The 15,137-nt window shown below is 39.6% G+C and overlaps 1 protein-coding gene and 1 pseudogene across 8 annotated transcripts in view; both read right to left on the bottom strand.

Moving 5' to 3' along the window:
- LOC311605065 (small ribosomal subunit protein uS2-like) overlaps positions 1-15,137 on the bottom strand; it is a 986,626-nt pseudogene that overhangs the window by 582,373 nt on the left and 389,116 nt on the right. The gene's annotated exons all lie outside the window — the stretch shown is intronic.
- Positions 1-15,137, bottom strand: part of UIMC1 (ubiquitin interaction motif containing 1) — a 76,584-nt gene that overhangs the window by 26,645 nt on the left and 34,802 nt on the right. For all 7 annotated transcript variants that reach the window (XM_084795768.1, XM_084795767.1, XM_084795771.1 and 4 more), the window contains 3 exons: positions 12,984-13,063; positions 6,610-6,713; positions 466-619 (listed from right to left, as the gene is read on the bottom strand). In XM_084795768.1, coding sequence (XP_084651894.1) covers positions 466-619; positions 6,610-6,713; positions 12,984-13,063 — 338 coding nt within the window. The remainder of the gene's footprint in view (positions 1-465; positions 620-6,609; positions 6,714-12,983; positions 13,064-15,137) is intronic.

Here is a 15,137-nt window from a genome sequence, read left to right as displayed (position 1 = left end):
TCCTTAGGAGTCTCAATATTTAAATATGTAAGTTGAAATACACAGTCTACTACAATCGTGAACAGCTTTTCAACTGTGAACAGTAAAGAGCAAATGGAACACTAGAAGAAAAGGCTTTTCCCTTTATCTTCTCCTGAGGAACTTGGTACAAGGTAATACACTTACTAAGGACCAGGAGCACAAATGTACTAGGAAACCAACTACACAGACACAATAGCAACTCTATAAAAAAAGAACTATTTCTCCTGTATTGTACAGGATTACTAAAGGACCATGCAAAAGAGTCAACAGTTATGCTGTCAGCTGGGTATGGTAGTGCACACCTTTAACTCCAGCGTCAGAACACAGAGGCAGAAGGATCTCTATGAGTACAAGGCCAGTAAGTTCCAGGCCAGCCAAGGCTACATAGTGAAACCTTGTCTCAAAACAACAAAAACCAGTTAGGCCATCCTGGTGAGTTTTTACCTGTTTCTTGCTCTATCAGACCATTGCAGTACATAGCATGTTGCTCAATCTTTGTGGGAGGAAAGTCGCGGTCACACAGTGGGCAGGACACCTGGGTACTAGATGAGAAGGCAGGAGGAGGATTTTCTTTCTCACCGTCTTCCCTATTACCAACCTGAAGAGTAGGCAAATGGCAACTGTAAGTAATAACTTTAGTTTATGTCTTTCCCCCCAAAGAACAAGACACATTTCATTTACTTTCAATGAAACAATACCTATCAGTTTATACCTGATCCAAAACCAAGGATTGAAAGCAAAGACTTAATTATTTGAAGACCTAAAGAACTCATTAGTTAAGACAATCAATTTTATTAAAGCCTTTTAAGTCTTCTCTCTTGCTCCTATAGCTGCCAGTACCTCACATAGGTAGTTTTCAAATGTTGCTTATTTAGTCTATATGTAGCTTGGTTTTGTTTGTTTGTCTTGTGTGTGTGTGTGTGTGTGTGTGTGTGTGTGTGTGTGTGTGTGTGTCCCCGTGTGTGTGGGTGTCCCTGTCCATGCCACATACATACATGTGGAAGTTTTGTTGAGGTAAAGTCTCTCATTTCTGCCACACTTCTCATTCCATGCTGTCTGTCTGTCTTAGTTAAGGTTTCTATTGTTGTGATGAAACACCAGACCAAAAACAACTTGGGGAGAAAAGGATTTACTTTGTTTATAATTCGCTATCACAGTTCATCATGGAAGACAGTAAGAGCAGGAACTCAAACAGGGCAGGAACCTAGAGGCAAGACCTGATGAAGGGGCCATGGAGAGGGTGCTGCTTCCTGGCTTGTTCTCATGACTTGCTCTACCTGCTTTCTTACAGAGCCCCGGACCACCAGTCTAGGGCTGGAGTCACCCACAATGGGCTAGGCTATCCACCATCATTTACTAATTAAGAAAATACCTTACAACCTTGCCTACAAGCTTACCCTACAAAATACCTGGAGGTATTTTCTTAAGGTTTCCTCCTCTCAGATGACTATAGCTTGTGATGATTGACATGAAACTAGCCAGCTCTCAAGCTTCCAGGAAATTCTCCTGTCTCCACCCCTATCTTGACATAGGAGTACTGGGATTAAGAATGTGTATCACCCAGACTTTAATATGGGTTTCAGGGAGCCAACTCAGGCATCATGCTTGTACAGCAAGCACTTTTACCTGCTGAGCCATTTTGCTGGCCCAAACTAATTATTCTGTAGGAAGCCAGAAGATTAAAGTGGGCCTGAGAGTTCTAGATAATATTATTCCAAGGCTAGTCACTGATTTCTTACAAATCCAGATTCTATTGTTCACTGATCTTACAAGAAAATACTGTATTGTGCATGCAAAGCTATTTGAACAAAGAGAGGAAGCAAATACACCCTAAAGTTGCAAGTAGTCTTGAGTTACTCAAGGTTAATGGTTACTGAGAAGCTACTTGGCATTCTAAAGTTCACTAAGCACTAAAATGTGATACAAAAGGAATGTCACCAGTGCTCACAAAGACACTATATTGCTTTGTACTCATCTGCTGTTGTATAAAATACAGTGAGTCTACTCATACTATTAATGTATTTAAGAAAAAGGAGTCTATTATTGTCTCACTGTGATTGAAATGACTTCTAACTACATTATACAAAACTAAGAGCATTTCTGAAAATTCTTATCTTAAAAATAAAGACGTTTCCCCCTAATACCACTAAAAAGGTTATTTAACTATTAACTACTAGAAAGGAATTACAAGGCAGAAAACACGAGCAAGGCACTTTTATTAGAACTATGCAGCTGATCAGATTTGGTCTCTAAAGAGCTGTTTCTTTTGTTTTAAAATCCATACAGGCAGCCAGGCATGGTGGCACACACCTTTAATCCCAGCATTCAGGAGGCAGAGGCAGGTGGATCTTTGTGAGTTCGAGGCCAGCCTGGTCTACAGAGTGAGTCCAGAGAGACAAGGAAGGCTACACAGAGAAAACACTGTCTCAAACAACAACAACAACAACAACAACAGGACCATACAGGTAAGACGGATGGCTCAGTGGGTAAGGGTATTTGACACCAACTCTGATGACTTCAGTTCAATCCCTAGAGTACATGGAGAAAACTCTCCTGCAACTTGTCTTCTGACTTACACACACACACACACACACACACACACACACACACACACACACAATGTATAAAACACTACACAATGAGATATCAAAAGTGGTACTCAGACACAGAATCCATTGTAAGTATGTCTAATCTTTGGCTCTTAGGCTACATCCCAGGGGAGCTGTAAATTCTACCTACTATATTTATAGATGACAATATCATATCACTAGGTCAAAAACTGAAAACCTCTAATTTTTTTTTTTGGCAGGGGGTGTTGTTGTTGTTTTCCAAGACAGGGTTTCTCTGTGTAGCCTTGGCTGTCCTGGAACTCACTCTGTAGACCAGGCTGGCCTCAGACTCAGAGATCCGCCTGCTTCTGCCTCCCTGAGTGTTGAGATTACAGGCGTGCTGGCACTGTAGTCTCTCTTGATTTGATTTCTTAATCAGTTTTTGTTTGTTTGTTTTTTAATAATTGAGACAGGGTTTCTCTGTGTAACAACTCTGGCTGTCCTGGAACTCAATTTGTAGAATAGGTTGGCCTTCTGAGTGCTGGGACTAAAGGTCAGTGCCCAGCTCCTGAGAATTTTCTTGAGATGCAGTGTCATACAGATACTCTATTTTCAGGTTAGTTAATAGAAGTTGTTTCAAGCCAAATAGATAGTTTACTAAGCTTTTATGTGAATTAAGAGTCATATAGAAAAAAGAAAACAACAACAAAAGAGTCATATAGAGCCCAAGGTGGTGGGCTGTAATCCTGTAATGCCTGTAATCCCAGCACTCAGGAGGCAGAAGCAGGCAGATCTCTGTGAGTTCTGGGACAGCCTGGTCTACAAACCGAGTCCAGTATAGTCAAGGCTACACAGAGAAACCCTGTCTCGAAAAACCGAGAGGGGGTAGGGAGGGAGAGAAAGAAAGCAGTTATAACAAGAATGCTCTGCATAAGACAGTACTACCAAGCAGTTACCCCCGTTAACAAGCTAATATCACTGAACAGTCACAAAACTTTCAAAGCAGGAAAGGCTTTTCCCCCCTTTCAGACAGGGTTTCTCTGTGCAGTTTTGGCCACCCTGGAACCTACTTTGTAGACCAGGCTGACCTCAAACTTAGAGGTCTACCTGCCTCTGCTTCCTGAGTGCACCACTGCACCTGGCTCAGAAAAACTATTTCTATAATCATACCTCTACTTGTACCTAATCATCTATATATTTTGTACACTGTCTAGTATATTAAGAAACCCAACTTTTAAAAAACTTGTTTGAGGATGGGCAAGGTGGCACACACCTGTAAGGCCAGCACTCAGAGAGGCAGAGGCAGGTGGATCTCGGAGTTCAAGTCCAGCCTGGTCTACAAAGAGAGTCTGGGACAGCCAAGGCTGTACAGAGAAACCCTGTCTTGAAAAACCAAAAACAGAAAAGGAAAAAGAAAGAAAGAAAGAAAGAAAGAAAGAAAGAAAGAAAGAAAGAAAGAAAGAAAAGTGCTTCCCCACTGTTTGCACTGGGGAAGCAAACAGTGGTGGCACATGCCATTAATTCCAGCACTTGGGAGGCAGAGACACACAGATCTCTGAATTCCAGGCCACAGAGTGAGTTCTAGGACAGTCAAGGCTACACAGAGAAACAAACAAAGGAACCTATCTCAAAAAACAAGGTATGGTACATGCTCAAGAGAGAGAGAGACAGGTAGATCACAGTAATTTGGAGGCCTCCTTCAACAACAACTACTACTACTACTACTACTACTACTACTACTACTACTACTACTTCTTCTTCTTCTTCTTCTTCTTCTTCTTCTTCTTCTTCTTCTTCTTCTTTTTCTTTTCTTCTCTTCTTCTTCTTCTTCTTCTTCTTCTTCTTCTTCTTCTTCTTCTTCTTCTTCTTCTTCTTCTTTGTTTTTTTGTTTTTTGAGACAGGGTTTCTTTCTCTGTGTAGCCTTGGCTGTCCTGGACTCACTTTGTAGACCAGGCTGGCCTCTAACTCACAGAGATCCGCCTGCCTCTGCCTCCCGAGTGCTGGGATTAAAGGCGTGCACCACTACACGGGACTCCTTCAACTTATTTTAATGGAAACTCTCAAGATTACTTAGAAGCATACATAAACAGCAACAGTGAAAAGCACTCATTTCATAAGCAACAGTGTATGCATGCACGTTACAAATTCTAAGTAGTTTTACTTAGGTTTATGTTCTTTGGCCCATAGAACAGTCTCCTTGGTAGTCATGGATGGATAAGAAAGCAGCCTTGAGAACTAATGGCTTGTAGGGCTTCTTCCTATGTTAGAATAACTATAACACCAATACTCTGTTCTCCAAGTTCCATTTAGAAGGTTCTGTATTGTCACTGGGAAGAAGTCCAGAGACCATTTTGACATCTAGCAGGTTCTATCCTCAGCAGATATGCTCCAGAAGCTAATTTTTTCTGCACTGACATAAGGAAATCCCAGTCTGTTACTTGTGACACACCAGGTTCCAAGAAATCTGTCTATGACTCATGAAAGCAGAGTTTTTAACCAACTACCTGCAGTGCAAAGACTAGGAAAGGGATCTAACAACTACTGTTAAAGTTGTTTCCAAAAATCCCTTTACAGTATAAAAAGGAATGGGAAAATTAAGTTTTTAAAAAAGTGTTCAGAACCATAAAAATAAATACAAGATTTTTATTTCCATAGAAAAATTTACTCAATCCTCAAATTGCTTTTTATAAAGACAGAATTCCTGGAAATTACTTAGTCAAACCCAACATGGAAAATAAACAGTAAAGGGGCTGGAGAGATGGCTGAGTGGGTAAGGTACTTTCTACTCTAGCACGAGAACCTGAGCAATGAGAGGAAAACACTAGTGCACACCTGTAACTCCTGCACTAGGGGACAGGGACGGGAAGCCCCAGATGGGAAGAACCCAGGGTTTCCTTGGCCAGCCAGATTAGTCAAAATTCAGATTCAGTGAGACAGACTCTGCCTCAAAAAGGTGGAAATTGATGGAGGAAGATACCAATCTGCACAAACAGGTGAATGCACATTTTAAAAAATGTGTATATGTATATAAACACACACACACAGAGAATCTTTTTTTTTTCTTCCCTTTGTGCAGTCCTGGCTGTCCTCGAACTCAGTATGTAAACCAGACTACCCTCAAACTCAGAGATCCATGTACCTCTGCCTCTCCAATGCTAGGATTACAGGGCTGTACCACCATACCTGGGTCTCTCTAAGAATCTCAACTTTATGGCTATGGTCAGACATACGTGGTCAGGGATGCAAAGAGAGATTCATATTATGTGTCTTCTCTTTGTATTTCTGATAACATTCATAAGTTAAGGTTGAATATATGTTTGTTATTCAGTGATCTCCCTTCTACCATTGTTCATATCTGCTACTTACCTGTATGTAATAGAAAATATTTGTATAGATTTAGAGACAAATCTATGTTCAGGTTCTATTTCTATCATTAATAGTAACTTGTAATAGCAAATCACGTAAACATTCTAAATCTTTCTTTTCCCATCTTTAACAGAAATAATAAAAGTACTTAAGAAATGTTAAGTGGCCTGGCAGTGGTGGCACACACCTTTAATCTCAGCAAGGCAAGTGGATCTGTGAGTTTGAGGCCAGCCAGGTCTACAGAGTGAGTTCTAGGACAACCAGAGCTATGTAGAGACTGTCTCAAAACACAAAACAAACAAAAAAAGAAATGAGATATTTTTATTTATTTATTTTATTTTTTTTGTTTGTTTGTTTTTGTTTTTCGAGACCGGGTCTCTCTGTGTAGCCTAGGCTGTCCTGGACTCGCTTTGTAGACCAGGCTGGCCTCGAACTCACAGCAATCCGCCTGCCTCTGCCTCCCGAGTGCTAGGATTAAAGGCGTGCGCCACCACGCCCAGCGAGATATTTTTAAAAACAGTGCTAAACTGATAATTTAACTATAAAAATTTCTAAGTACCCCCAAAGTTAAAACCCTATAACACCATAATCTTTTACGCCAAGGTGAACTCTATCATACAGGAGAGCAGAAGCAGAAGCAAATGAATGCGAACAGCCACGGAAGATCACTCACCTGCCCATCGCTCACTGTCACTCCTACTTCAACAGGGACCTCTCTGATATCTGGAGAGTCTTCTTTATTGAGGTCAAGGGGCTCAGGGGAACTTAATTGTGTCTCTAATTTAAAAAAAAGTAAATACCAATAATTTTCATTTTGCAGATTTCCCTCTACAGTTGAAAAGTATGACAATACTACACTAACAATATAGATCTAGTGTGTTTATTCTTGAAGCTTTACTATGACATAATTTACATATAACACCTTACCATTTTTTCAGTTTGTAATTGATTGATTTTGACTAATATATATTATCACCACAAAACAAACAAAAATCATGTTTGCAGCATCCCATTAAAATCTTCCTGCCATTTCGTCTTTTCTAGAATATCATCTAAACAGAATCAGTCAAAATGTGGGCACACATCTATAATACTAGCTATTCAGGAGACTGAGACAGAATTCAAGTTCAAACCTGGGACAAGATAGTGAGGCCTGTCTTTTAAAAAACCCACACACACAGTGTATCGTCTTTTACTTAGTACCATACAACTGAAGGCAGCAATGTTGTCAGATATATCAGTGGTTTATCCTTTTTTTCTGGTAATTAGTACTCTACTTAATTCATTCAGTAGATAAGTGTTTACTTATCTACTTATCAGTTAAAGCACTTGGCTTATTTCATTTTAGTTGTAGTTTCAAAATCTACTTATTTTGACAGAAGCCAGAAACTACCTTGGTTAGCTCTAAAATTAAAGGGATAAATAAGAAAAGAAAGTAGGACAAAAAAATAAGAATATACATTCTATACAAAGATACATCGTTCTTCAATCCGTTCTTTCAGCAATGTCTGTTAGTTCAACAAATACTAGTGGAATAACAGGTCCCAGGCATTGTGCTGCCTACTACTAACACTAAGATACAGTGTACATCAGGAGCAGAAACTATAGTTACCGCCTGGGCCCAATCTGCCTCGCTGCCTGATTTTGCAAATAAGGCCTTATTGGAACAAAGCCATATTTATTCAGCTGTGTATGGCTGCTTTTGCAGTAAAATAGAGATGAGAGCTTTAACAAAATATCTAGCCTAAAGAGCCTAAAATATGCCGCACGTGGTGGCACATGTCTTTAATCGCAGCACTCGGGAGGCAGAGGCAGGCAGATAACTGAGTTCGAGGCCAGCCTGGTCTACAAAGTGAGTCCAGGACAGTCCAGGCTACACAGAGAAACCCTGTCTCGAAAAAACAAAACAAAACAAAACAAAAGAGCTTAAAATATTTACTAATCTTAAAGAAAAATGTTTGGGGAAGGTTTTGTTAATTAATAAAAAGATTTTTTTTAACGTTGCTAACTGGGAAGTACTAAACACCTATCAATATAAAAAAGAATGATAGTTGTATTTCAAATGACAATAAATCTAGTAAAGAAATGTTATAAACTCAATGTCTATGTCCCATTCAAACTTGATGATGAAATCATAATCCCAATGATGGGTACCAGCACGTGGGAGGCCTCTGGGAAGTAATTAGGTTGTAAAGAGTAAAGAAATAAAAAAGATGGGATGAGGGCTGGAGAGATGGCTCAGGGGTTAAGAGCACTGTCTGCTCTTCCAAAGGTCCTGAGTTCAATTCCCAGCAACCACATGGTGCCTCATAACCGTCTATAATGAGATCTGGTGCCCACTTCTGTCATGCAGGCACACATGCAAACAGAATACTGTACACACAATAAATAAATAAGTATTAAAAAAAAAAAAGATGGGATGAGTGTCCTTACATCAAAACCCTAGAGCGGGCTCTCATTCTCTTATTCCCATTTAAGTATATAGTGAGAAGGTACATCTATGAGCCAGGAAGTGGGTTCTAACTAAATACTGAATCTGTCTATGCCTTCATCTTAGATTCCCCAACCTCCAGAACTCTGAAAAATACATGACTGCTGTTTATAACAGTCTATGGTATTAGCATAATGTTATTGTGCACTGTGTAAAGAGTATCCTTGTAAGCAGGGAGCAGTGGCCTATGCCTGTTACCCCAGCACTCGGGAGGCAGAGGCAGGCAGATTGCTTTGAGTTCCAGGACAGCCTGGTCTACAAAGTGAAACCAGGACAGTCAAGGCTACACAGAGAAACCCTGTCTCAAAAAAACAAAACAAACAACAAACAAAAAAGAGTATCCTTGTAGTATTCAAATGCTGATTTCTCTGCTTCTGTATCTGGTTGCAATCCAGACATGGCACTGTAATGCTTATTCTAAGAATCACCTGTCTCAAATTTGTATAAACATTGCTCCCCAAGTCTCTCTGACTTGCCAATAAAGCTGATCAGCCAATAACCGAGCAAAAGAGAAAATAGGGCTGGACTTTTGTTTCCAGAAAGGGAAGGATGAAGATTGACTGAGCCACTAGCAGTAGTCCAGGAGACATCATGAGAAAACAGCTGGAGCAGAGGAAGCCTTAAAATACAAGTACCTCAAGGATTTTGGCTAAGAGATATTTGGATTAGCATACAGAGCTAAAATAGACTAACAGTACTTACTTATGCATTAAAAATTGTTGAATAAGCCGGGCAGTGGTGGTGCACGCTGTGCACTTGGGAGGCAGAGGCAGGCAGATCTCTGAGTTCAAGGCCAGCCTGGTCTACAAAGCGAGTCCAGGACAGTCAAGGCTACACAGAAAAACCCTGTCTCTGGGGGGAAAAGTTATTGAATAAAACTAAAGCTCTGTCTCAATTACTTAGGGCTAGCTGGGTTAGATAAAAAACTGCCAACTGTAGGGCTGGAGAGATGGCTCAGAGGTTAAGAGCACTGGCTGCTCTTTCAAAGGCCCTGAGTTCAATTCCCAGCACCCACATGGTGGCTCACAACCATCTATAATGAGATCTGGTGCCTTCTTCTGACCTGTAGGCATAGACATAAAAATAAATCTTTAAAAACAAAACAAAACAAAACAAAAAACTGCCAGCGTTAACATACATTCATCACTATAGTGTTCCCTTTTTCTTTTTTAAAAATGTTTTACAATTTTTTGTTTTTTTAATATTTGTCTGCATGTGTATCTGGCCACCACATGTGTGCCTGTTGGCCATGGAGGGCTGAAGAGAGGACTGGAGCCCTTAGAACTGTTGTTACAGACGACTGTGAGCCAGAGCAGTCAATGCTCTTAACCTCTGAGAGCCATCTCTCTAGCTCCAATGTTTTCCTATTATAAATGTAAATGAAATGAAAAAATAATCTCAGAAAGTAAACCCTATAAGTTCTCAGTTGTTTGGCACTACACCTCTGACACTTTCATGCCTTACACATACAATAAATTGCCAACATTGGACAAATAAACAATCTATAAGATTGTAAACTATCTTTGAAATGATTAAAAGATTAAATACATCTATAGTATTAACTATATTTGGAAACTGGACACAAAACACTTTATCCATGTTGGTGGTAAAAGGCTCAAAAACTGCAAAAATCTTCTGTGTTAAATTTCCCTGAAAGAGCTTTTCTCCAAATACATCGTTCAAAGATAAGAATCCCCACCAACTACTGCAGTAATAAAAAGTATGAACAGATGATGGTCTAACTATGAAAGGACTTAAGAGAGTGTTGGTGCCTCAGAAACAAACCACGCTGGTAGCATGCTGTGACAGTTAAGCATGATTGTCAACTTGACTGATTTAAGAAACCTGGACGATCAGTACAGTACAAATGGGTGTGTCTGTGACAGTGTTTCCAGAGATAATTAGGTCGTGAGGTTTCGAACCCAGTGAATGAGGTAATCTCTTGGAGATTCACAATGATGGCTTTATTAGGTGGTAAGTGGAAGAGGTGACGCCTGGCTGAAGAACATCAGCCATTGATATTATGTTCTGAGGGCAGTATCTTGCTCAAATCTTTCTGTTATTTATCTTTTCACTGCTTCTTGTATAGCATGAGGTGAAAAGCTTCTCTGCCATACATTCCTCCAGGATTATGTTCTGCTCAAGTGCAGGGAGATAAGCAACTTCTGACTAAACCCCATGAAACAACGAATCAAAGTAAATCTTGAGACTGGAGAGATGGTCAGTGGTTAAGAGCACTGGCTGCTCTTCCAGAGGATCTGGAGTTAATTCCCAGCATCCATGTCACAACTATTTGTCACAACAGTTCCAGGGGATCCAGTGCCCTCTTCTAGCCTCCATGGCAACTACATGAACATGGCACATAGATATACACGTAAGCAAAACATTCTGTACACATGCAAACAAACAGTGCTAACTAATGAGAGAGGGGAGAATTACCTGAGGTGAGGTAACCTTTATGATCATAACTTCCTATCATTCATTTACAGATTAAATCCAACTGTTTGCTAAACTAAGCCACTTCCGTGTGTGTGCTGGGATTCAAAGTTGACTTCTCTGGAAGAGTAGATGGTACTTCTAAACCATTTCTTCAGCCCTTAGGACTTTCAGTTTATTTTTAAAATTAGCATACAAAACAATGGCTTTTATTATCACATTTCATACACACTTGTTTTGTTTTGTTTTTATTTATCTTATGTATATATGAATGCTCTATCTGCATGTAAGCCAGAAGAGGGCATCATATCCCAGTACAGATGGCTGTGAGTCACCAGGTGGTTGCCATGGCATTAACTCAGGAACTCTGGAGCGGCCAACAGTGCAGCCCCCACGTACTTGTTTTTAATGACCCTCCTCCCTCCCTCCTTTCCCACCCCTCCCCTACTCATACTCTTCCTTCCCTAGGTAGTTGTCTTTGCATTTTCAGGTCACCCGTATTCCGTTATCTTATTTTTCCTTAGGAAATCTTTTGCTGTTCCCATGGTCCCCTTTATAACCTATCCCACATCCCCTTACACAGATGTAAAAATTAAAATCTATTAGCTAAGACTTTCGTGATCACTGTATTTGCAGGTTCTTCCTGAAAAATGCCACAATGACATCATATAAAACAGGTAGATTAAGTGACTTCCCAGAAGGATGGCAAAATTCATCAGTTTCAGTCAAAGAAGGAGATAAAGTTTTCCTTTTACAAAGACTGCACCACATTCTTTTTTTTTTTTAATTTATTTATTTATTATTTGTACAGTAAGTATTCTGCCCACATGTGTGCCAGCAGGCCAGAAGAGGACACCAGATCTCATTATAGATGGTTGTGAGCCACCATGTGGTTGCTGGGAATTGAACTCAGGACCTTTGGAAGAACAGACAGTGCTCTTAACCTCTGAGCCATCTCTCTAGTCCAGCACTACATTCTTAAGTTCCTTGCCAGAGTGCTCTGGTAATGCAGTCTCTCAGTAGGTATCATTAGGCAGTAATCCAAATACATTTCAAATGTATTAAGAAACCACTTTCATTAAAAACCAACATTACTTACATTTTTAAAATAATAAAAACCTTTCTGATAGGCTGCCAAGTGTTTTAAAGTATTTATAGAAATTTTCCTAGAGTACATGTTAACTAAGTTTTAGTCTTTGTGGAAAAAACTGGAAGGAAATTAAAATAAGAAAACTATGAATTCTTTGACAGGCTGTATGTATTCAAAAGGAAACCCAAATATGACTTCGAGTAACATTTATACAGTACTTATTTCCCAGTGAGTTTAAATATTAGTAGGTAACCTCGTGTGAGCGACATTCCTAATAAATGGGCTCTACTTTTAAAAATAAAAGAAAGATAAGCTAACACAAATTCCTTAGCAAATGAAAGTGGTTCATTTAGCAAAATAATTCTTCACACTACATGCAATGACTCATCAAAGAGCTCCCTTAGACAGTGGCTATACTCATTGTTTTAAATATCTAAGGCCATCCACATGAAACTCATAACTAGTATGCCTTATGGCTAATCAAGGTATATATCTCCATCTTTATAATTACACATGAAAGCATTTAACCAGCTCTTGTCTATGATTAAAACTATGCCAGTCACAAAACTGCACAAAAATTCAGTTTCTGAATTCATAAAACCTAAATGAACAGCAGCATCAAAACTAACTAAAGGGCTCTGCCTAATAATGAAGGTGCCCTGACAACAGCCCAACTTTGAGAACACATAAATCAAATATTCAAGGCCCTTTGGTTCTGGATTCACCGTTAAGTAAGGATAATTCTTTATTCTTTGTTGCTTCTTCAGATCACATGGTAGATAAGCAAGCAGATAAAGAGCCACATTAATTTCAAAACCAAATTACCACTAAGCAGAAAATAATGTTGATGATCGGAGCCTGTGTCCACCTAGAAACAAGTATGTGAGTGTGTTTGTGTACTAATGACAGACATACACACACGAATCACACATAACCCTCCTGAGAATGGTTTGCATAGTGAGAAAAATTAATAGGAATGAAAGGGTAAATAAGTAACATCAGAAATTCAGTAAAGCCATGGGGTACTTACCAGGGCAAACAGTGATTTCTTCTGCAGAACTCTCTGGCATAAGGACTAAGCTTCTTCTCTTACTGGTCAAAGCTGCGATGCTAAAAACAGAATAACACAAATGAACTCCTCATAGAATAAAGCAGAGGCCAGGTCCACAAGCAATGGTGGGTCATTTACAAAGCTTCAAGTAAACTGATATATTTTGTACAGTTTCACAATCTGAAAGCAAAGCATCCATGGCATAAGTAGGCCAGAAATAGGGAAAATAAGCATGCTTACAACTGGGTTTCCAGTGAAGTCACTGGATAAAAAGAAGCTCCCTTTTGTAGTCGTCACAAGTGGGGCTGAAGGGTAAGAACTGCCAGGGACTATCAGAGAAGACAAAATTACACTCGAATATAAAACGCCAAAGGTGTTTTGCAGTCTGGCTACCAGTTACAGCCTCCTGAAGGCAAGAGACATATAAACTCAGAGAACATGGAGATTCTCCTGACAGCACAGTCATTTTTTGTCACCTTGCAGGTAAAGTTTTTCTTTATCTCGAGATATAGCTTTCCAAGCAACAAAAATATGGTAAAATAAAATCCCAAATTGTCCTATAGCGCGCGCGCGCGCGCGCACACACACACACACACACACACACAAAATCTGCCCACACAAGTTGAATTCTCTTCTGAGAAAAACTTAATTATGAATGGCTTCCCTTATCCAACCTTCTGGTTTTCCCTGTTTGTTCATGGAGTGTGATCTCTTCCTAACACCAGAACGGATGGCTAAGAGATCTGAGGATCTGAAGTATTCTGCTCATGCTTCACAGAATTTTACCATTAGTTTGATCAAGTATGCAAGAAGACACTTAAAAACACAAATCCTCATGTCAACCAAGAGCCACAGAGAAGAGAGACTAGCCACCACTGAGACTCATGATAAATAACTAAATCATGACAGGAAACCACAAGTGATTTCTCCCTCTAAAGAAAACATTTCAGAACATTTGTTATAAACCCAAGCCAGACACAGTTTATTCTGCATGAAACATTAGGACTCTATTCAAAAAGTCTATCACAAGACAATTTGCTGACATTTATAAAATGAGCTAATCAATTTGAAGTCAAACCACATTGTATGTGATTTCAACTCTCTCCTGGTGACAAAGTATGTGATCATTTATTAAAGCCTACATCTGCTCTGCAAAGGCTCACCACAATAAAACAGGGAGCAGAAGACCAACTCTAGTTTAAAACGTTTCCAAAAAGTCTTAACAGCAGAAGAATAAAACTATCCCCATATTCTTCAGCTTAGGGACAAACCTTAACAAAGACCACTGCCTAAATAACAGTAATGGTAACTGGGCCTTAAACTCCATATAAGAGATGACAGTCACTTGATACAAAGATCAGCTCCTGAGAAATCCCCAAAACTCAACTGTCAGACTAGAAAAAGTGGTTGTAAACCTGACCCAGTTAATAACCAATTAGCCATTATCTATTATTAAAGAAAGAAAGATCTGGAAGACAGCCTCACCAACTAACCATCAAGAATGGGAAAAGTAATGTGAACACACTCAGCTGCAGTATCAGATGACGACACTAATCAGATACTATAGCAGAGAAACAGAGTGAGGGCGGTACAGAATCTATGTGGACTGAAAAATACATAGGCTTAAGAAGTAGGATTTGGAGGGCTGGAGCTTAGCAGTTAAGAAAACTGGTTGCTCTTCCAAAGGATCTGAGTTCAATTCCCAGCACCTACATGGCAACTCACAACTGTCTGTTGTTCTAGATCCTGGGGATGCAACATTGTCACACAAACATATATGCAAACAAAACACGAAAGCACATAAAAATAAACAACCCTTTTTTTTTAAAAAGAAGTAAGATTTGGACATGCATATAAGAAGCATAAGCAGACCAGTAAGATGGCTGCCTCTATGAAAGTAAAGGAGACCATCAGAATAAGAAAAAGATAAGATAAGAGGGAAAAACTTTGAAAATCTACAAAGTAAAGCCAGGCATGGTGGTGCACACCTTTAATCCCAGCACTCGGGAGGCAGAGGCAGGAGGATCGCTGTGAGTTCAAGGCCAGCCTGGTCTACAAAGCAAGTCCAGGACAGCCAAGGCTACACAGAGAAACCCTATCTTGAAAAAACAAAAAGCAAAAATAGAAAAGAAA

The sequence above is a fragment of the Acomys minous genome (assembly GCF_964271855.1).
Source record: "Acomys minous genome assembly, chromosome: 9".
Taxonomy (NCBI): domain Eukaryota; kingdom Metazoa; phylum Chordata; class Mammalia; order Rodentia; family Muridae; genus Acomys; species Acomys minous.
Note: the sequence above shows the minus strand (reverse complement) of the source record. Positions and strands in the feature narration are given on the sequence as shown.